Source organism: Capra hircus, chromosome 5, assembly GCF_001704415.2.
Source record: "Capra hircus breed San Clemente chromosome 5, ASM170441v1, whole genome shotgun sequence".
Lineage (NCBI taxonomy): Eukaryota > Metazoa > Chordata > Mammalia > Artiodactyla > Bovidae > Capra > Capra hircus.
This window is the reverse complement of record NC_030812.1, coordinates 63,604,959-63,627,969: the sequence shown is the minus strand read 5'-3', so window position 1 is coordinate 63,627,969 and position 23,011 is coordinate 63,604,959. Positions and strand designations below refer to the sequence as shown.

The 23,011-nt window shown below is 40.7% G+C and overlaps 1 protein-coding gene across 13 annotated transcripts in view; it reads right to left on the bottom strand.

Annotated features, from left to right (window-relative positions):
• The window catches only part of ANO4 (anoctamin 4), a 433,131-nt gene that overhangs the window by 55,765 nt on the left and 354,355 nt on the right, over positions 1 to 23,011 (bottom strand). For all 13 annotated transcript variants that reach the window (XM_018048154.1, XM_018048157.1, XM_018048156.1 and 10 more), the window contains 4 exons: positions 21,212 to 21,272; positions 10,318 to 10,400; positions 6,841 to 6,981; positions 3,743 to 3,907 (listed from right to left, as the gene is read on the bottom strand). In XM_018048154.1, coding sequence (XP_017903643.1) covers positions 3,743 to 3,907; positions 6,841 to 6,981; positions 10,318 to 10,400; positions 21,212 to 21,272 — 450 coding nt within the window. The remainder of the gene's footprint in view (positions 1 to 3,742; positions 3,908 to 6,840; positions 6,982 to 10,317; positions 10,401 to 21,211; positions 21,273 to 23,011) is intronic.

Sequence of the window (23,011 nt, the reverse complement as noted above, 5' to 3'; positions counted from 1 at the left end):
GTACTTTGGCCACCTCATGCGAAGAGTTGACTCATTGGAAAAGACTCTGATGCTGGGAGGGATTAGGGGCAGGAGGAGAAGGGGATGACCCAGGATGAGATGGCTGGTTGGCATCACTTACTCGATGGATGTGAGTCTGAATGAACTCCGGGAGTTGATGATGGACAGAGAGGCCTGGCGTGCTGCGATGCATGGGGTCGCAAAGAGTCGGACACGACTGAGCGACTGAACTGACTGACTGACTGACCCCAGATTTCTGGGCTAACTACTTAAAGTCAAAATACTCAAATTGCATTACTTTAAACTTTCAGCAATAATTATGGTTTGTTATAGTAAAATACAATTCATATGGCCATAGTAACAATTTTATGTATAGAAACCTCAGACTCTGTAAGAGTCCAGCATTAAAAGAGATTGGTGTAATACAGTATACTAACACATATATATGGAATTTAGAAAGATGGCAATGACGACCCTGTATGCAAGACAGCAAAAAAGACACAGATGTATATAACGGACTTTTGGACTCAGAGGGAGAGGGTGGTATGATTTGGGAGAATGGCATTGAAACATGTATACTATCATGTAAGAATCGAATCGCCAGTCTATGTCCGATGCAGGATACAGCATGCTTGGGGCTGGTGCACGGTGATGACCCAGAGAGATGTTATGGGGAGGGAGGTGGGAGGGGGGTTCATGTTTGGGAACATATGTACACCCGTGGTGGATTCATGTCAATGTATGGCAAAACCAATACAGTATTGTAAAGTAAAATAAAGTAAAAATAAAAATTAAAAAAAAAAAAAAGTCAAGTTCCCCTAAAAAAAAAAAAAAAAGAGATTGGTGTAATTTTCAATATGAAGTCTTGTGGTATAGATGAGTCATACATCTCAACTGTACCATAAATATAAAATACTGGTTAACATATTAGGACATATATTTGATGTTAATATATTTGATGTTAATCAAATGTACTTTAATATTACAGAAGTATTATATCATTAAAGTTAATTATCAAGGAAAATTAAATTTAACTGGTGAGACAATGCTTCTCAAAAATATGATGATACATGTAAGCTTCAGTGTATGGACTTTATCATCCATTTTGGTGACTCAGAAACCTTTTATTAAACATGTAAAACACCTGTCTAGCTGCTAGCACACAGTAGGTGCTTTGTATCATCCCTAATTATATACTATTTCATCTCCCCTCCTGCTTCATTTTTACTTCATTTATTTTTTTTCTTGGCTGTGTTCCATGAAGTAGAGATTGTTGGATACATGATTTTAAGTTAAGTGAATTATTACTCTGACAGCACTGGCACCTGGTCAAAATGTATAATCAAGTGTGTTTATAGACCTAAGGCATGTTCGCAGGAATTTATTTCTTAAGATGAATAAATTAAGACACTGGAGAAAAGAGATGATAAAAATACAGTAAATTTTAATGTACCTGGATGCAGAATCTTTCAGTGCTCTGGATGTCTGGTTCATTTCACTATGAATCACTCCCGTTTACAAAGATTATTCCACAGTTAACTTTGAGACCAGCTGAACTGTGGATGGGGCAGTGCTAGGGAGTGGCAAACACCCACTTTCAGTCTCCACTGGACCAAACAGTGACACAGCCCTCATGTCAAAATGATCAGCAAGTGCTCCTTTTTTTTCCCTACCTTCTGGATTTTTAAACTTTTTCCCTACAATAATAAAGTTCCTGTATATTTAATAATAAATTACATATACTTCATTATCTCAGTGATTTCAGCACTATGGCCCAGATTTAAGTTGCAATATAAACAAGAGAGAGGGGAACTATAATTGAACACTTATTCCATGCCAAACACTATACATGGCACTCTACATATGTTTATTCTCTCCGACAAACCTCAAGTCTAAAAATGTCAGTAATTATCTTTTGTTCTGTAATTAGTAACAACAGTTTACAGAGTGCCTACTATGAGCTGGAGCTTGTTTTGTCCCTGGAAAATAACAACAGAGGAAAAAGAAATGGCAAAAGTTTCTGCCTTCTTGGGGCTACACTGAAATGGAGAAGATAGATAATAAACACAATAAATGTTTAAAAATAGCCTATTAGATGGCAATTAATGCCATAGAGGGCTTCCCAGATGGCACTAATGGTTAAAAAAACAAAAGAAAAGAAACACCTGCTTGCCAATGGAGGAGATGCAAGAGATGCAGGTTCGATCCCTGGGTTGGGAAGATCCCTTGGAGGAGGGCATGGCAACCCTCTCCAGTATTCTTGCTTGGAGAATCCCATGGACAGAGGAGCCTGGCAGGCTACAGTCCATAAGGCTGTAAAGATTCAGACACGACTGAGGTGACTTAGCATAGCACAGTGCCATAGAGAAAAATGGAGTGGGCGAGGAGCTAGGCAATGGTCAGGAAGCAGGAGTGGGTTGCAATTTTACATGGAGTGACCAGGGAAGCCTTCTATTAGAAAAGTAACCTTTGAACAAAGACCTGAAGGAGGTGCGGGAGTAAAGTCTACAGACCCCACAGGGAAGAAGGTTCTAGGTGGAGGGAAGAGCAAGTCCAAATCCTGCATGAGAGCATGCCTCACACATCTGAGAAACCAAAGGAAGGCCAAGGAGGAGCAGGGGAGTCAGGGTGAGAAGGGGGAGACAGGGTCAAAGACCTCCCTGGGGCCAGATGAGGGAGACCCCAGCGGCCATGTGAAGACCTGAACTTTGAGTGAGAGGAAAGCCACTGGATACAGTGAGTGAGGCTGGCTTACTCGTGTGAAGCTTGCTCTGGCTGCTGTGGTGAGCCTGGGTTGAGCAGACAGGGAAGCTGGGAGACCAGTGGGGAAGGCACGGCAATAACCCAGGTGAGAGATCCTGAGGACTTGGACCAAGGTGGGACTTGGGATGTGTGGAAGGTGGTCAGACTCTGGATACATTTTCACAGTGAGAGAAACAGAGAAGTCAAAGAGAACAAGGTTTTCAGCCTGGGCAGCTATGATGGGGAGACTGGGAGGAGCTGATTCTGGAAAGAAGATGGGGAGTAAGGGGGATGAATATGTTAGGTGGGGAATCTGGGATTCAAGGGAGACAGCTGGGCTGAAAAACATACTTGAAAAAAGCCTAAAATCAACACAAGCAACATGTACCACCCTGGAAGATTCCTTGCTGAGTTATCTCTAGGAATGCTTTGAATTCAGATTAACTTCCCATCATTCAGAATCAAAAAAGAAATGAGAACCAACACTGTTGAGCTATGTCAGATTCTGAGCTGGGCCTTAAAATATATTTTTTCTCTTTGTTACCCCTTGGACTATACAGTTGATGGAATTTTCCAGGCCAGAATACTGGAGTAGGTAGCCTTTCCCTTCTCCAGGGGATCTTCCCCACCCAGGAATTGAACCGGGGTCTCCTGCATTGCAGGTGGATTCTTTACTAACTGAGCTATCAGGGAAGCCCTTTTTTTTTGTCTCTAAATTTCCCCAAGGGGCTTATAGTGTTACCTTATTAGGTACATAAGGTAACTGAGGTTTAGAGAGGGCAAATGCCTTCCTTGGTCAATCTTATACTGTAGGAAATTCTACAGGCCAGATTTGACTCAAGTCTTCTATACCCCCAAAAAAGTACACCTCATGCCAGGCCACAAGTGTCACATAACTGACCAATCTCTCTGAGGCCAGGTCCCTTTAGAAACAGAAGACACAATCACCTGCTGCACACACAGTTTATCCACGTGACTAGTTACCTAGATGCTCACTTACCACATTCAGCAGCATAATGATGCAGAAATTGATGCACACAGCAGTTCCTGTGGTTGCAACCTGAGAATTATTCCTGATTAATGCCCACTTAAAGGCTGCAAAAGTGCTGACGGTCACCACCCTGTAAATGACAATCCCGAACACTGCGGCGATCACCACGCAGATCTGGCAGGAAGACAGAGGACACCCAGTGAGCACAGTGGTGGGATGTTTCAGGGAGGGGCTCCCACCCCTAAGAAAATCCTCTGACAGGAAAAGGAGATACAGTCATGGTGGTCCTGAGTGGAGACACCATAACAAAAGGCACACTTTCCATGTGGTTGATACTTCCTCTCATCTGTTTGTATGTTCTTTGTTATCCAAATAGAAAAACCATGGTACTTGAGAGTTGATAAACTGTTCGGCTACAGAATGACACTTTTAAAATCAGAATATTAGATTAAGCAAATGAACAAATAGTATGGAAATCTTATCATGTTGCTCTTCTGTTTAAAGCTATTTCTTGGTTTCCTTTTACTCTTAGGATAAAAGCAAAGCCCTTACGGTGGCCTGAAGAGTCTCTCCAGCCCCACTGTTTTTCCACTCCCTCCAAAGACTCCAGACCTTTCCTTATTGTTTCAAATAGGCTAAGCACCCTTAATCTTCCTTTGCCCAAAACGCTGACCTGCCCAACACATGACACACCCACATGTACTCCCATAGTCTACTTAATACCTATTCACTCTTCACATCTCAGCTCAAGAACTACTTCAAAATTAATGCTTTTCATGACCCCCTCCTTCACTCCTCAGGCTTTCTGTTGTTGTTATATGGTACCAGTGGCTTCCCAGATGGCTCAGTAGTAGAGAACCCAGCTCCCAGTGGAGGAGACAGAAGAGACATGGGTCTGATCCCTGGTTTGGGAATATCCCGTGGAGGAGGGTATGGCAACTCACTCCAGTTGCCTGGAGAATCCTATGGACAGAGAAGCCTAGTGGGCTACAGTCCGTAGAGTTGCCAAGAGTCAGACATGACTGTGCAACTGAGCATGTACATGGTACCTCTGCTGTTCTTGCAATATGCAGCTTATTTGTTGTTATTCAGTTCTAAACTTATAACTTCTAACAACCATCTGCTTATTGTCAGTTTCCCCCACTCAGACAGTAAGCTCTACCAAGGTAGGGACGGTGACTGTCGTTTCTGCAGCTCATGGTTTCTGCAACATCTTAGCATCATGCCAGGTGCTCAGTTATTTGTTGCTGAATAAGCCTATGAAAGGTACATACTCTTATTTATCAGATAGATACACAGACTGAACTGAGGCATCTTCCTCTGAACACTTGATGGTGTTTGAGAAGAATACAGCATATCTCTATCTCTGTGAATAATGGGGATTTGAGATTCCAAAAAATTCTGTGGCTTTCATTAGATGACTCGCTTACTGTGTCTTAGAGAAGAGACCTTAGCTTACATGGCCGTCAAAAACTAGATCTTAAAGTGGGGCCTCAGGATGTGCTCTGGCAACTTAGAGCTTCTCTTCTCTATAGGAGCTTTCCGATGTTTCGCATAGCCTCTGTCTTTGATATACCGTGAGAGACATGCTCTAAAAGCCCAGGGATAAAACCTAGCTGAACTGGCAAAAAATAGTAGTAATAATAGAAAACAAACAAAAACCCGCCCGTGTTTGAATCCTGGAGCTGTTGATACGGAGATAGGTGAGACCTACACTGAATTTTAGACAAGGCTGGCAATATGCTGCAATGGACAGTTCACTGTACTCAGAGTCACAGCTGAGTCCTGGTTCAGCTATAACCTGGCAGTGTGACCTTGAGCAAGTAGCTTGTTCTCTCCATGGCTTTAGCCTCTACAGGTCTTATTGTGAGAAATACAATCCAAAATAATACATATAAATGTACTTACAGGAGGCAAAGCCTGACACCACTGCTTACAAAGCAGAATCTGTAGATAGGGCAGGATCTGAGTCTTGACCCAAGCTGAGGGACACTTGGGCAATCTGCCTACCCCATCATCTCCCCAGTTTCTTCCTGGCTACAGCGAGGAGATTGTCTGGATTTTCTGTTGTTCTGTCCTTCCCATTCGAACCAATTAGAATATATATTTATGCACATGTGCTCTTTGAAAAGAGGAAAAAGGAGGATCCTAACCTTCCTTTCTGTTCTAAAATGACATTTCTGACAAATTGCATATGTGTGGTTCAGTAACTGACAGGGTCAAAGTGGATCACAAAATGACTTCTTTTTAGGAAAAGCTAACAATCCAGCTTCAGATTAGTGTTTTGAAAACTGATATAACCATCAGCCAGAGAAGGCAATGGCACCCTACTCCAGTACTCTTGCCTGGAAAATCCCATAGACAGAGGAGCCTGGTGGGCTGCAGTCCATGGGGTTGCTAAGAGTTGGACACGACTGAGTGACTTCACTTTCACTTTTCACTTTCATGCACTGAAGAAAGAAATGGCAACCCACTCCAGTGTTCTTGCCTGGAGAATCCCAAGGACAGGGGAGCCTGGTGGGCTGCCGTCTATGGGGTCGCACAGAGTCGGACACGACTGAAGCAACTTAGCAGTAGCAGCAGCAGCGGCATAACCATCAGCAAAATAAATATTAGGGAGTTAGAGCTGGCATCAAAAAACAGACTAATAAAACAAAAAAATCAGAGTTCCTTGAATATTTTAAAGATGGGCATTGTTTCAATAACTATTTTCCGTTTTATACATCTATTTGCATAGCATATACTGGGTTATGGCCAAGAATGTATTTCTTATTATATGGGCATTGTAAAAATGAAAGCTTGAACAATATTGCTGTAAGTTCTATCTCATAGTTTTAGTTCCTTTCATTATGGCATAGACAAATGGAAAGAACAGTAGTTCGAGAACCTGAGCTTTTGGCTATTTCCTGGCTAACCTTCTGGAGTCTCAGTTACTCCACCTGTAAAATGGGACAGCAGTGTCACCCCTGATCATCATATAGAACTGTTGTGAGGTCTAAATATCAGAACGTACAAAAAATGTATTTAAATACCTGGTATGATTATTGTTCCCATGCTATAAGTTTGTACTTTATGAAACACAGTTGTGTAAAAAAAAGGATTCATACCATAAAAAATATTCCAGATGCAGAAACAATAAGTCGGCTGCATTTATCTGCAAATGCTTGATATGGTTCTGGCTTGCCAGAAATGGGATTCATCCGCTCTTTCTTGGAATACTTGGCTTCAAACTGGGGCCGTATTTCTTCCTAAAAAACAAGCAGACACATTTTTGCATACTGAAGAGGTACTCAGACAAGAAGAAAAAAAAAATCATTTTACCCCACAAGGAAACAGTCAACAAATGCCACAGTCATCACTCACTCCATGATATGCACTTGGAAACCCAGGTTTAAATATTCGGAAATTGGCCACTTATTAAAGAAAATCTAAAGAATGATGATCTTTAATTATCATCATCATGGCTCTGTGATTTAGACTAATAGTTAAGTATTTCTATTATCTTATTAAATGATACTTGAAGAAAGAAACTGAGAGTGAGAAAGGGACCAATTTGTCCCTGTCCCCAGTAGTTTGAAATAACTAACAAGCTTTTATTTATTATTGAGGAATGATAATGAACACCAGGACAAAGAAAACTTCTCAAGAGTGAAATGTTCAGAATTCATTTTATGAGTCATAATGGCAATATAATTCTTAGTTTTCTACAATTTTTAGTTTTTCGATTTAGGCAGCTAAAAACCTGGTGAATCTGTTTTTTAAATAAGCTCCTATAGGAGTTATTCCCCCTTAACCATAAATTTTAATGCATTCTTAATTGGTATTGAAAACAAGGTAAACGCCTTTCAAATCCAGTTAAAATCAAGGCTCCTCTAATTCTAAATCAAGCTGAGATTTTTATTTCATTGAGTTGAGCCCCATCCAATGTGAATGGCTTCTGACTAAAAGCAATTACAGGATTAGGAAAAGATAAGCAACAAAACGGTGTGCTGAAGTGGTTCTGATTAATTAGGAACTTGTTTTATGTGAGTGTCTTGGAAGAGGCAGGAAAAGGAGCAGAAACTCTGGTACCAAGGAGACTTGAGTTAATTCAGGCAGAAACACTCAAGAGCTGGATAAAGGTACTGACAGAAAGCTAAGAAGGACCTGACAGGAGAGACATTATGGAGGGTTTGGTAGGGGCCACCCTGTATAGGAGGAAAGGCAGCCTGACTCCCTCCACAGGATAAGTCCGATGCTGGCTTCATGCAGATAATCAGGGAGGTCATGGGGAGAGACAGTTATAAACAGCCTCTGCCTCCTTTATTTCAGGTAGTTATACCTTAGGGTATATCAGATCTAGAATATTCTGCTTCTTTGGGAAACTCAATTCGTCAGGCTATAAGTGTCATCAAGGGTCACTAAGTTAATCATCCAGAAACTGAGGTCAATCATGGAGGCAGACCTGTCATCCTGGGTATGACAGGCTAAGTTTTGTCCCCACCCTACCTCCCAATTCGTAAGCTGAAGTCCTTACCCTCAGTATCTCAGAATGTGTCTGTATTTGGAGACAGGGTCCCTACAGATGTAATTAAGTTAAAATGAAGTCATTAGAGTGAACCCCGATCCAACATGACTAGTGTCCTTGCAAGAAGAGCACATTTAGAGACATGCACAGAGAGAAGGTGTGTGAAGACTCAGAGAGTAGATGGCCATCGACAAGCCAAAGGCAGAGACGGGGAACAGATCCTTCCCTCACGGCCCTCAGAAGAAACCAGCCCTGCCAATGGTCTCGACTGCTCACCTCCAAACTGAGAGGCAGTTTCTACTGTGCAAGCCACCCAGTCAGTGCTGCTTGGCACTGTTATGGCAGCCCTAGCCAGGTAATACTCTGGCTTACCCCTGAAGGAGGCATGCGGCTCATCTGGGTTCTTCTGCACAGCAAGCTGAGAGCCACAGCTAGAGTAACAGGCATTTCTACACTGAATTCCAAACAGAACCGGAACCGCACATGGCTCCTGACCTGACCTCTACACAGGGGTGCTGAGTGAAAGCGCTGAGGTTCAGCGCTCCATGCTTTTTCACAGGGCTGGGAATCCAGAAGGATCCAGACTTACCAGAGATATGTTTACCCTAAAGGTACCCATATAGTGCGCCCGCCACAAGTGCCAGTGGTGACTTTAGACTGGTTTAATCAAAGTTACTTAAATAATGCTACACTTTAAACCTGACGGGAGAATTTAGAAACATTCTTCTTTAGAAATGAAAAAAAAAGAAAAATCCAAAGGTGAAGTAATTTCCCTTAGACGACACAGCTTCTTGGTGGTGACTTGGATACCCAGGAAAGAGCATTTTCCATCCCATGTGAAAGCTACTCCTATACACACATGGAACAAAAACCAGAACAGCTCCACCCAGGAGGAAGTCTCGGATGCTGCAGTCTTGCTGCAGTTGGTAGCCTTCAGAAACCCGGGTGGTCCCTTCCAACTCAGAAAACCATTTTCTGGAGAGTGAATGCTTATACAAGCCTGAGAGGGGCCTTAGCACAGGAACAAGGATTGCTGAAAATCCCAGTATCATGTCTATATTTAAAAATGACCCAAATATGTTCATGGGCTCGAGGAGAAAAGGCATCCATCCACAAGGTATGATTTGAAGGAAAAACATTCCTCTCAAAATTATGTCCTCTACCAAACCTATCCCAGGGCTAAAATTCTCAGTTATGTTTACAGACGATTCCATTTAATTTATAAAAATAAACATATGTGTCTCCTGGAAGGAAAACACCCATTAAGACCCATGATCATATCATATATGACTACTGCATTGGATTTACTTGCACCAGTAGGCTCTCAGGAAATGGAACTCAGGAGAGGCAGGGGATGAGAGGAAGGAGAGATGAGTTCAGGCCTGAGTGACTCTCAAGGGAAAGCAGGGTCCGAGAGACGTACGATGACCAAACTCAGCATGGGGCCTCAAGACTTTTGACATAAAGACCAGACACAGGTTAGGAAAGGGCATGGTGTACTGGCCGGGAAGGGAGAGTAACATGCTGAAAAAGTGGAGTCTGAGGGCCAGAGTTTACCTCTGCTGGACAGTTTTATCTAGCGGTGGCCGGCTTTTAGCACATCAACCAAAGAGCTTGCATGCGCAGTGGTTCCCCCTCAGTGTTTATCCTGTGAGAATCCTTCTGAGCTGTCCAGGGTCCTGAAGACTTAATCATTTCCTTGGAGAACTTTAGGAGGTCTGCTTTCAAGCGCCTATAACTGTAAACTAATATTCTCCTTCTGACATAGTAAAGAGAATGGATAATATTTAAGGTAACTAAACAAATCTTACTACCAATTCTTCTAATGCCTCTACATACAAGTCAAATGCTTTACTTAGCCATGAACTTTTTACTCCACTAAGAAATCAAATGTATTTTTTTAAATTCTTCTGCTACATTTTTATACTGCTTGAAATTTCCTGCAGAGACAGGTATAAAAATGCTTTATAAGTCAACCTGACTTCCGTCACAGAGCAGAAAGTGATGACTCAAGAGGGATTGTGTATTTCTTGATTATCTGCTCTCTTTTTTTTTAATTGAGGTAAATAATACAAACCTCCTCTTCTTCCCAGTCTATCAAATCCCAGTCATAAGCAATTACTGCTCTCCGTCTTTTCCAAAACTCCAGGAAAACTGTTGCTGGAACAAGCAGAGAAAGACAGACATTTTCAAATAAAACAATGCCTTGAACTGTGTCAATAGATAATGAAGCCATTGTAAAGAATGACAGCTGTTTGTGTAAGCATTCTTGAATATCAAAATTTCTAGCTAAACATCATTTAACAAAGATCATGTTCTGAGAATTACTAAGCCTGTGTCAAACATAATGAAAACTCAAGAGATTTAAATTAAGCTGATTTGCAAGTCATGGCAGAACAGATTTATTAGAATGACAAAGCTTCTGGGATGTAAATATACAGAAAACTAGGTTACCAATATCTTTCTAGCTGATACAGTATTTAACAACTTATTGACCAGAGATATATTAATACATCTTTTGTTACCTGAACATTATTGACTAGAGACGTATCAATAATCACTTACATAACAAATTGCCAGAGAAGGAAATGGCAAGCCACTCCAGTATTCTTGCCTGGAAAATCCCATGGACAGAGGAGCTGGCAGGCTACAGTCTGTGGAGTTGCAAGAGTCAGACACGACTTAGCAACTAAACCACTACTACTAACAAATTGCCAGCCACAGGCATTAGTTTCTACAGAAATCCCCTGGTCATTAATGTATTAAAAAGCGAGGGACAGAAAAGCGAAAACAAAACTTAGCAGTTCACATGTATTTAATTGGCAGAGATTTCTCATTCCCTCCAATCTTTCTCAGGACAAATATCCTCATATTAAAGGCAAAGTGTGTAAACTGTATTAAAAATCCTTTTCCAACCTGTTCCAACCTTTTTCAACCTTTACCACCCAGGTAAAGCTGATGGTGATCCTCATTTAGCCAAAGTAACTTTCTACTCAATTCAGTTTAAATATATCAACACAAACGAATTGCTGAGTATTATAAAATGACAGGTCACAAATGATCAAGACATATTCCTGTTGCCCAGGAAGCCACAAGCCAGAAGAGGGGACCCGTGCACACATTTGCTCACTCACTCAGAGGACGGCTGTGACTAAGAATCGTAGAGACACCCTAGGAGAGGGAATTGTCAGATCCAACTCTACTGGGCCTTACTGTGTAGTCAGATTAGAGAAGGGGGAAAATATGTCAATGTCCTATGTTTGGAATCAGTTTCATGGAGAAAAGTAAGCATCCAAATGTTCATTCCAAAGAGAGATGATGACTTCCTTCTTTTCTGCTCCCCTCTGCCCTCAGTTCAGTTCACTCAGTCATGTCCGACTCTTTGTGGCCCCATGGACTGTAGCATGCCAGGCTTCCCTGTCCATCACCAATACCCAGAGCTTGCTCAAACCCATGTCCATTGAGCTGGTGATGCCATCCAACCATCTCGGCCTCTGTCGTCCCCGTCTCCTTCTGCCTTCAATCTTTCTCAGCATTTTTTGTCATTAGTGGAAAGATTCCTCATTAGTGGAAAGATTTCTCATTATTCAGACATAGCTGCTGCTGCTGCTAAGTTGCTTCATTCGTGTCCGACTCTGTGCGACCCAATGGACCCACCAGGCTACCCCGTCCCTGGGATTCTCCAGGCAAGAACACTAGAGTGGGTTGCCATTTCCTTCTCCAATGCATGAAAGTGAAAAGTGAAAGTGAAGTCGCTCAGTCGTGTCCAACTAGTAGCGACCCCATGGACTGCAGCCTACCAGGCTCCTCTGTCCATGGGATTTTCCAGGCAAGAGTACTGGAGTGGGGTGCCATTGCCTTCTCCTATTCAGACATAGAACACATATTTAAAAATAAGTAAGTGGAAAGATATTATAGGGTAACAGTTAAGAGCTCTCTGGCTTGTGACTTAGACATTCTTAGACTTGAAATCCAGTTCAGATATAAGCTGTGCTACTATTGGCAAAAGAATTAACATTTCTAATTCTCAAAATCCTGCTAAGCAAATGAAAGATGGCAATATAATCCCTATCTGCAATGGCAAAATGCAAAATTCAAAATGCTCTAAAAGTCTTAAGTTTTTCTTCCTAAGTCTGGCACAAATTCATCATGTGGCAAGCTGTGACCTTGACTGAGGTGATGCTACTCAAAGTCTTTATTAATCCATCTTCTTAGACTAACAAGGGTGACCAAAGCATAAGTGACTTGTAGGACAATATTGAGTGGTCTAACACATATAATTGAAATACTAGATAATATGATTCTGGAAAGTTTTCTAAAAACATGCAAGATCTGTACACTGGGAATTATATAACATTGCTTAAATAAATTATGGAACAATTAAATAAATGAGCTAACTGATATTCATGGATAGAAATATTTGAGATTAAGTCTTCAGTATTCCCAAAATGATTTACTGCTTCAACTCAATTGCAATCAGATACTAGCATTTTGGAGGGGGTAAAAGTTGACAAGGTAACTCTACAATTTATATGGAAATGCAAAGGACCTAAAGTAGACCAACCAATTTAAAAAGAATAAGTTTTTGAGGCTTACTGTTATACTATAATGATCAAGAGAGGATGTTATTATATAAAAGTGCATGCATAGATCAAATAGAAAAAATTCGAGGTTTAGACCCACACATGGTCAATTGATTTTCAACCAAAAAATGGCAAGAAAATTCAAGGAAGAAAAGGATAATCTTACATCAAGTAGTACAGGAAAAACTGGATACCCACATACACAAAGAAATGGATCTGACCCTTACCTTACACAATATACAAAAATCATCTTGAGATAACTCATGGACCTAACTATATGATCTAAAACTATAAGTTCTCTAGAAGAAAATACAGAAGAAAATCTTAGGAATCTTAAATTGGCAAAGATTTCTTAAATAAAAAGCACAGAATAAAAGAAAAACTAATTTGGAGTATACTGGAAGTAAAAATTCTTACTTTTTAAAAGATACCATTAAGAACATAAAAATGAAAATCACAAACTTCAAAAATATTTGCAAACATATATATGCTAAAGGACTTCTATCCAGATTAAATAAATAACTTTTAAATATAAGAGGATAGTAACATATGGGTATTTGAACAAACACGTCAATAAAGATGTGTAGCTTGCAAACAAGTTCATGGAAAGATGTTCAACATCAGTAGTCATCAGGGAAATGCAAATTAAAACCACAATGGGATAGCACTACATACACTATGATGATAAAGACTACTAATTCCACATGTTTGTAAGGATGTAGAACACCTGGAGCTCTCATATAATGCTGTTGGGAATGCACAATTGCATAGCTGCATTTTTTTTAAATAAAGTTAGACATTCTCTTAGTCTATGATTAGCAATGCCACTCTCAGTTATTTTTCCAGGAGAAATAGATAACAAAGACTTTTATGCAAATTGTGCAAAGAAGTTTATAAGAGCCATTAAGTCTTAGATGAATAAAAGCTGGATTGAACCAAATACTTATTAACATTTGGATAAACAAATGAATAAAATGAATAAGCAAATTTCAGTATACCTCAGGCAAGGGAATATTATTCTGTACTAAAAAGAACAAATTACAGACATATGCAACAACACGTATGAATCTCAACACCATTAATCTTAGTGGAAGAAACAAAATGCCAAGTACTGAAAGATTCTACTTGTATGAAATTCTAGAACAGATGAAACTACAATGACAGAAAGCATGTTGGAGGTTGCCAAGGGGCTGACTTCAGAGGCATGAGGAAACTTTCTGGAGGATGAAAATGTTTTATGTCATCATTATGGTAACAGTTACATGACTATATACGATTTGACATGATTTGTCAAAATGTACACCTAAAAATCACAGGATTTTATTTTATCTAAGTTATACCTAAACAAAGCTGACAAAAACACTTCCTGGTTCTGTCACCCAGAGAAAACCACCATTAATACATTACAAAATACCTTTGTTTAGCTCACAGGAAATATCTTGACCAGGCCCACCAGTGAATGACTGCAGGAAAGAAAAAATTAACACATTCCTCTCCAGAGTCTGGCCAGAACCAGGAAATACCTGTAACAACTTATAGCTTCTTTTACTTTACCTGTCACTTTCCCTGCTTTGTTCTAAAAATGAAACTGGCATCCAAACCCAGGCAAGATAGTTCTTTAAACACCAGTAGACGACTTTTTCAGTCTGCTGGCTTTTCAAATAAAGTTGCTGTGCTGTGCTTAGTCGTACAGTCATGTCCGACACTTTGCAACCTATGGACTGCAGCCCACCAGGCTCCTCTGTCTGTGGGGATTCTCTAGGCAAGAATACTGGAGTGGGTTGCCATGCTCTCCTCCAGGGGAATCTTCCCAACCCAGGCATCAAACTCGGTCTCCGCATTGCAGGTGGATTCTTTACTGTCTGAGCCATGAGGGAAGCCCAAGAATACTGGAGTGGGGAGACTATTGCTTCTCCTGGGGATCTTCCCAAGCCAGGAATTGAACTGGGGTCTCCTGCATTGCACACGGTTGTTGTTTTTTCTTTTTTCTTTTAACCAGCTGAGCTACCAGGAAGCCCAAAGTCACTATTCCTTACCCCAAAACCTCACTTCTCAATTTAATGGCCTGTTGAGCAGTGAGCAGTAGAAACTTGATGATACTGTGAAAGTGCTGTACTCAATATGCCAGAAAATTTGGAAAACTCAGCAGTGGCCATAGGACTGGAAATGGTCAATTTTCATTCCAATCCCTAAGATAGGCAATGCCAAAGAATGCTCAAACTACCACACAATTGCGCTCATCTCACATGCTAGCAAAGTAATGCTCAAAATTTTCCAAGCCAGGCTTCAACAATATGTGAAACATGAACTTCCAGATGTTCAAGCTGGTTTTAGAAAAGGCAGAGGAACCAGAGATCAAATTGCCAACATCTGCTGGATCATGGAAAAAGCAAGAGAATTCCAGAAAAATATCTATTTCTGTTTTATTGACTATACCAAAACCTTTGACTGTGTGGATCACAATAAACTGTGGAAAATTCTGAAAGAGATGGGAATACCAACCACCTGACCTGCCTCTTGAGAAACCTATATGCAGGTCAGGAAGCAACAGGTAGAACTGGACATGGAACAACAGACTGGTTCCAAATAGGAAAAGGAGTACGTCAAGGCTGTATATTGTCACCCTACTTATTTAACTTATATGCAGAGTGCATCATGAGAAACGCTGGGCTGGATGAAGCACAAGCTGGAATCAAGGTTGCTGGGAGAAATATCAATTACCTCAGATATGCAGATGACACCACCCTTATGGCAGAAAGCGAAGAAGCACTAAAGAGCCTCTTGATGAAAGTGAAAGAGGAGAGTGAAAAAGTTGGCTTAAAACTCAACATTCAGAAAACAAAGATCATGGCATCCGATCCCATCACTTCATGGCAAATAGATGGAGAAACAGTAGAAATAGTGACAGACTTAATCTTTTTTGGCCTCCAAAATCACTGTAGATGGTGACTGCAGCCATGAAATTAAAAGATGCTTATTCCTTGGAAGAAAAGTTATGATCAACCTAGACAGCATATTAAAAAGCAGAGACATTACTTTGCCAAAAAAGGTCCGTCTAGTCAAGGCTATGGTTTTTCCAGTAGTCATGTATGAATGTGAGAGATGGACTACAAAGAAAGCTGAGTGCCGAAGAATTGATGCTTTTGAACTGTGGTGTTGGAAAAGACTCTTGAGAGTCCCTTGGACTGCAAGGAGATCCAACCAGTCCGTCCTAAAGGAAATCAGTGTTGAATATTCGTTGGAAGGACTGATGTTGAAGCTGAAACTCCAATACTTTGGCTACCTGATGCTGGGAAAGATTGAAGGCGAGAGGAAAAGGGGATGACAGAGGATGAGATGGTTGGATGGCATCACTGACTCAATGGACATGAGTCTGAGTAAACTCCAGGAGCTGGTGATGGACAGGGAGGCCTGGTGTGCTACAGTCCATGGGGTTGCAAAGAGTCGGACACGACTGAGCGACTGAACTGAACTCAGCAGTGAACAGTAGGAACTTGGACACAGTAACACTAAAATACTCCAAATCACACTTTATTTGTACACTTTGCATCCTAAAGAAAACTTAAATACAGCTTTGTGTTATGTTATTATGTGCTTTGAAAGAATTTTTAATGGCTACTTATAATTTCCTTAACCATTCTACTGTTGGATATTTAGGTTATTTTCAGTTTTTGCCTAATATAAACAAATCAAGGAAAACATTTCTATGTATAATGTTCTTATTCTGTAATTAAGATCTTCTCTGATACCCAATTCTGCATAAAATTTTGACTGAGCCCTGGAACAACCTTCTAAGTGGCTGCCTGCTACTTACTGGTCCCCACTTTTACCCCTTCCACTTTTGCCACAGTTGCTTCCCAAACACAACTGATAACGTCACATCCAAGTTTACAACGTCACTTGGCTTTCTATTGCCTACAGGGTGAAGCCATGGTTCTCTGTTGTGGTACAGATGTCCTGTGATAAACAGGATTCAGGCTTCAACATGCACTGTTATAGTTGAATTTTGTGCCCCCTGGCAAAAATATTTTTATGTCCCAAACCCCAACCTCAGAATGTCACTTTCTTTGGAAATAAAGTAACTACAGATTAACTAGTTGAGTTCATCCTGGAGTAAGGTGGGCCCTTAACTGAATATGATTAGTGTCCTTATATAAGAATACTGCCGTGTGAAGACACAGGGAGAATGCAGGTGAAGGTGGGGGTAGAGATTGGGCTGATGTGTCAACAAGCCAAGGATCACAAGGATCAAAGAGAAAAGCATGGAACAGGTTCCCTCTGACCCTCCCAAAGGAATCCAACCTTGCTCACACCTTGATTTTGGACATCTTGCCTCCAGAAGTGTGAAAGAATAAATTTCTGTTGTTTTAAGCCACCTACTTTGTGGCATGTTATTACTGCACCCTTAGGAAACTAAGATAAATTCTATGTCCCCAGCACATGGAGTATTCAAGCATTCCTTTTCAGAGTTTTGTCGACACAGTTTTCAGCTCAGAATGTTATTCAAACTTCTCCCTGACTCCACTCGTTTGCCTGACAAATTTAAGACTTGGTTCTAACATCTCTCCTTGGGTGAAACTTTTTCGCCTTTTCCTTTTTGCCTTAGGAAGTTGGCTACATGGACCTTCACTGTCCCTTCATAAATCAGACTTAATGCCCACTATTATAATTACCAACTTTTGAAAGCACAGATCACATCTTATTCACTTTGGGGGGTAAACCCAGTGCCAAGAGACAGAGAATACACACTGTCTGCTGAGTAATGAAATCTTATAAGAGCCTATCGAAGGTGCATGCCACCATGGACATATTTTGGTACAACTCTGAGTTTGGCAGATTCAGTTCAGTTCAGTCACTCAGTTATGTCCAACTCTTTGTGAGCCCATGGACTGCAGCACACCAGGCTTTCCTGTCCATCACCAACTGCCAGAGTTTACTCAAACTCATGTCCATTGAGTCGGTGATGCCATCCAACCATCTCATCCTCTGTTGTCCCCTTCTCCTCCTGCCTTCAATCTTTCCCAGCATCAGGGTCTTTTCAAATGAGTCAGTTCTTTGCATCAGGTGGCCAAAGTATTAGAGTTTCAGCTTCAGCATCAGTCCTTTCAGTGAATATTCAGGACTGATTTCCTTTAGGACGGACTGGTTGGATTTCCTTGCAGTCCAAGGGACTCTCGAGAGTCTTTTCCAACACCACAGTTCAAAAGCATCAATTCTTCGATGCTCAGCTTTCTTTATAGTCCAACTCTCACATTCATACATGACTACTGGAAAAACCATAGCCTTGACTAGATGGACCTTTTTTGGCAAAGTAATGTCTCTGCTTTTTAATATGCTGTCTAAGTTGGTCATGGCTTTTCTTCCACGGAGCAAGCATCTTTTAATTTCATGGCTGCAGTCACCATCTGCAGTGATTTTGGAGCCCAAGAAAATAAAGATTAGATCTGGTTTACATTCAAGACTCTGCCACTTACCAGCTGCTAGGTAATCTTGGGTCAAGTTACATAAACATAACCTCTCTGAGCCTCAATATCTTCAAGAGGGAAATATTAATTTCTTTCTGGTGGGCTATAAGAAATTGATGACATGTCATATGTGACTTATGGTACTTATGTACCTAATAGGCATTTAATAAATGTATATCTTTCTTTTTTTGAATATACAATCACCAGTCTTTGTTGGATGGTATAAGAGTATAAAAAATAAAATTAGTGTAAATATCTAAAAACAAAGACAAATTATATAACTTATGTAAAAAAATGAGACATACTTCATTCATCAGTCACTGATGAGACCATATACAGAATCTTTGAATTTGCATTTAAACAACCACAAACTTTTTATTTTGATTGGAAAGCTCCGAGGATCTTGATTTGTTTGTTTACTGGGGATAATTTAAATTTTGGCAATGCTAAAAGAGGAAGAAAGAAACAACGGAGGAAGGAGAATCAAAAGAGAGCAGAGGGAGATAATATGCTTCCTGGCAAATCTCTGCCAGTACCAACTCTCCAACGACTCATTTTATTTTCCCCTAGGGAGAGGAATTTAAGCCATAAATGTTCTGGTTCCTGAATCTTTCTAAACTACTCTGATTCAAGCCCAGAGCCCTAGGCGCATAGTATACTGGGTTGGCCAAAAAGTTCATTCAGGTTTTCTGTAAGCGCTTACTAAAAACCCAAACAAACTTTTTGGCCAATCCAATACCTCTCGGGTCCCCAGGAGGCCCTGCCATTACGTACAAACAAACAAGAACAAAGGTGGTAGAGAGCTCTGTCAAGATTTCTAACCCCACACAAAGGCCCTCCCGGGTGCTACAGATGGTTTCCAAATGGAACCTGATTGTTTCTCTGGTGAACACAAAGCAAAAGGCAAAAACGCAAACGCATCAACTTCATCGGTTCCGAGGGCTTGTAAACCACTTACATCCGTTCTCATCATCTCCATAACCAGCAACTTCCTGAAAATAAAATGCATGCATTTTCCTAAATGTTGTAACTTGTCAATCGTAAAGGCGGGTCTTGAGACCATTAAACCAAGCTTGGTTAGAACTGACACGCTTTTACAGAACACTGCCGTCACAAAGCGGCATTTACAGTGGGCTCAGGATGAGTTTAACAGTGCTTTATCTTAAAATTCAGCTCTTTGAAGCAGAAGCAAACAGGATTACCGATAGCACATGATCCTAGTGGTGGAGTGGAGGAGCTAAGCTTGTCCAGTTTCAACTCCTGGCCTTACCACTTTCTATCTATTGCCCAATTTTCTCATCTATGACATGGGAATAGTGACAGTCCCTTTCTCAAAGGTTGCTCTACAGATTAACTGAAGTGATGCTGTACGATGCTTAGCACCGTGTCCAGGATGCAGTAAGCCCTTAGTAAATGCTTGTGTTATTGTAAGTGTTACTATTATTGGCTAGTCTAGATTTCTGCAAGAGGCAAAGTCCTATCTACAAAGAAAACACCTGGGGTAAATCATTCTTTTTCTCAAACTAGCTTACTTCTGGGAACAATACAGGATTTTAAGGTGTCAATGAAGACAAAGTGATTCAGAAAATGAATTATTCCAGGATTGCCTTGCCTGGAGTGGCCCCAAAATGTTCCCTTGTGCTCAATGGTTATTACACAACATCTATCAGATTCTTAATGAATCCCCTCCAAGGCACGAGTGCTGTCAGATCTCCAGCCCACCTACTTGAAACCTCCATTCTTCAGGCTTCACTTCAGTCCATGGAGGTTAGCAGAGATAAAATAATAAAATCTATCCGTTATCCCCAGTATAAGATGTTCCAACTTGCAAGGAAGGAATGCCATCTCCTTTATAATGGTGGTACTGGGTGAGGGGTGGCAATGACAACCTCTACCTTATAGACAATTATCAATCTACCAGAATTTTACTTCTGGATAACTATGGGAGAAGAAAATATGATTTCAGTCAAGTGTATGTTAAATTGATGGGACACTGAAGTGGGCAAGGGAGTTTTAGGTATTAATTCTTCCAGAACACTACTCTCTCTACAGAAGTGTTAACTCATTACACAGTAGACCAGTAGCCCAAAGCAGAGCTCCAATACTTTGGCTACCTGATACAAAGAACTGACTCATTGGAAAAGACCCTGATGCTGGGCAAGACTGCAGGCAGGAGGAGAAGGGGACAACAGAGGATGAGATGGTTGGATGGCATCACCAACTCAATGGATATGAGTGTGAGCAAGCTCTGGGAGTTGGTGATGGACAGGGAAGCCGGGCATGCTGCAGTCCATGAGGTTGCAAAGAGTTGGACATGACTGAGTGACTGAAATAAACGGTAGTGAGGAAGATACTATTAAACCCAAAAGTGGGAGAAGTAACTCCTTTGGGCTAAATAATTCTTTCAGTGAATGTTCCATCATACTTTGTTATTATATGGCTATTGGCTTGAAACTATTTAAAAGGACTCAATTCAGCACTGTAAGTAGCTCTTGTTTATAAGGAGTCATTTTGATCAGAACTGGAAGAATGCTAGAGGTGAATATTCACACACTAGTCAGATGAAAATATTCCACTCGCATTAGAAATTCCCATATACACTGAGATGTGTTATCAGGCCTTAACCATCAGACCTTTTGGTATACTATAAGCTTTACTTTTGTCTCCAACAGAAGGTGAATTTTACTCCAATAATGGAATGCTGATGAAATTGTTGGAAGGCTTAAGAGAAATAAGACATGTTGTCCTGTAAAACATCACCTTAAAAATAAACCAAATGAATTATTTATCAACTTGTGTCTAACAGAACAGCCAAACTGAATTTACTTATGCTTCTTCCTCTCATATTCAAAATCAGATTTTAAAGGAACATATCATAGAGCAAATGATGGGAACTCAAGTCATACAAATGTGGAACACTTACCCCAGACTGCCATGAAGACAGCAAAGAAGACAGTGGCTCCATTGTCAAAAAGGTGGGTTACCTGGGAACATGAGTCACAGTTAAACCAATGTCTTATATACAATACTCCAATTCACATTTGTCACATTCTGGAAAAACAGCTCTGATGATACGATGAATTTTAAAGGGTTTCTTTGGGGGATATTCCTTTTAGATGAGAGGGAAGAAGTTTTTCTTTTTTTTTTTTTTTCAAACTGTGAAATAGTCTGGATATGGAAAAGAGAATTTGCTCCATTTATGTGAGTATCACTTAGTTGAGCATGGATCAGAAGCCCCAGTGGTGCTATTAAGAATTTCCTTTTGTGCATTATAAAAACTAACACACATCTACATATGGATAGGTTTGTATTTAAGGCTGGTAGGTATTCATGTTGCTGCTGTAAAGGTTTCTGATTTTCCCAGCACTGGTTTTAATGCTTCATTTATTCTCTTTGAAAACATGTCTATTTTGTGTGTATAGTTTTGAACAAACATTTTCTGGGCTGCCCTCTGGACTTCAGCACTGTAAAGAAGAGCAACCCATTAACTTCTACCTCTATTAAAACCTCAGGTAATCACTACATTTACCTCTTATTCATGACACAGAGACAGCTAGCAAATACATTATTGGTAAAATAATACATTTTATTGCAATCACCATGGCAGAAAACAAAAAATATCTATTTCTGTTGCAAAACTGCCGAGCTCATTTCCGCCTCCAGGATAAATCACACCAGTGTCAGGCCAAATTGAAATGATGACTGATATGTTCATAAAGCATAACCTTTTTTTGGTGCTTTATAGCTCTCTATAAAATATACTTTACTGTCCCTTGGAGAACATGCCAAGTATAAGCAAGTCTTTTCCTATTATATCAGAGTACAAAATATTTCAAAATTTTCCACAAGTTTATGACTTATTTCTTTAAACACAGGAGAGACGGGCAGCATTTAAATAGTTAGTGTGAGACAAGTCTGAAGCCAATTTATTTTGATGCCAGAAGGAGTGTTACACTGTGTACATCAGGTGGTCAGCATCAAATCAAGCCTGAAAGTCCTAATGGTAGGTGGTTAGTTTGTGCCCCTTACTAGGGTAGTCCGTGGTGGAAACTCCCTGCACCATCAGGGAAGATTCTGGAATGGATTGTGGTTGTGTGGATCAGCTTTCCTCCTCCTCTGGGTAACAGGTCTCTCTCATGTAGGTCACTAGGAGTCACGTGGCTCAAATACAGCCCAAAGGAGTCCTTCTCTGGGATTGGTATGCAAACACTTGGAGAGACACGTTTTCCAGCTGCAGTTACCAATCTGGAAATATGTTTATCAGGGTGAATAGGAACGTCCAGTTCCTCCTAAGATGGTGAGCTAGGATAATCTGATGGCTGCCTCTGCCAAAATCAAAGTCAGAGAAACAGGATAGTTGATTTCAGGAACTGATGGAACAAAACACAGAGACAAAGAGCCTGAGAAATGCTGGGGGACTTAGAAGGTTGCTTTAAAGTATGTGTGTGTGTGTGTGTGTGTGTGTAATGGTGGGGGTGGAGGTGGTTCCCAAGCAGAGTGAGAACACAGGATAGAGAAATATGTAAGTTTCATTCTAGCCCCCACCTCAGTGGTCACTGGAAAATTAGTTTCCCCTCCCTCAGCAATCAAGGACAGCAGGTCAAACCATGAGGGCAGGTATTCGTGGGGGTGATGTCAGGGATGCTCAGAGAGTCCTGTTTTGTTGGAGAAATGAGGGATGCAGGTGCAGCCTGGCCATTTGGCCTCAGGCTTTCACTTCTCA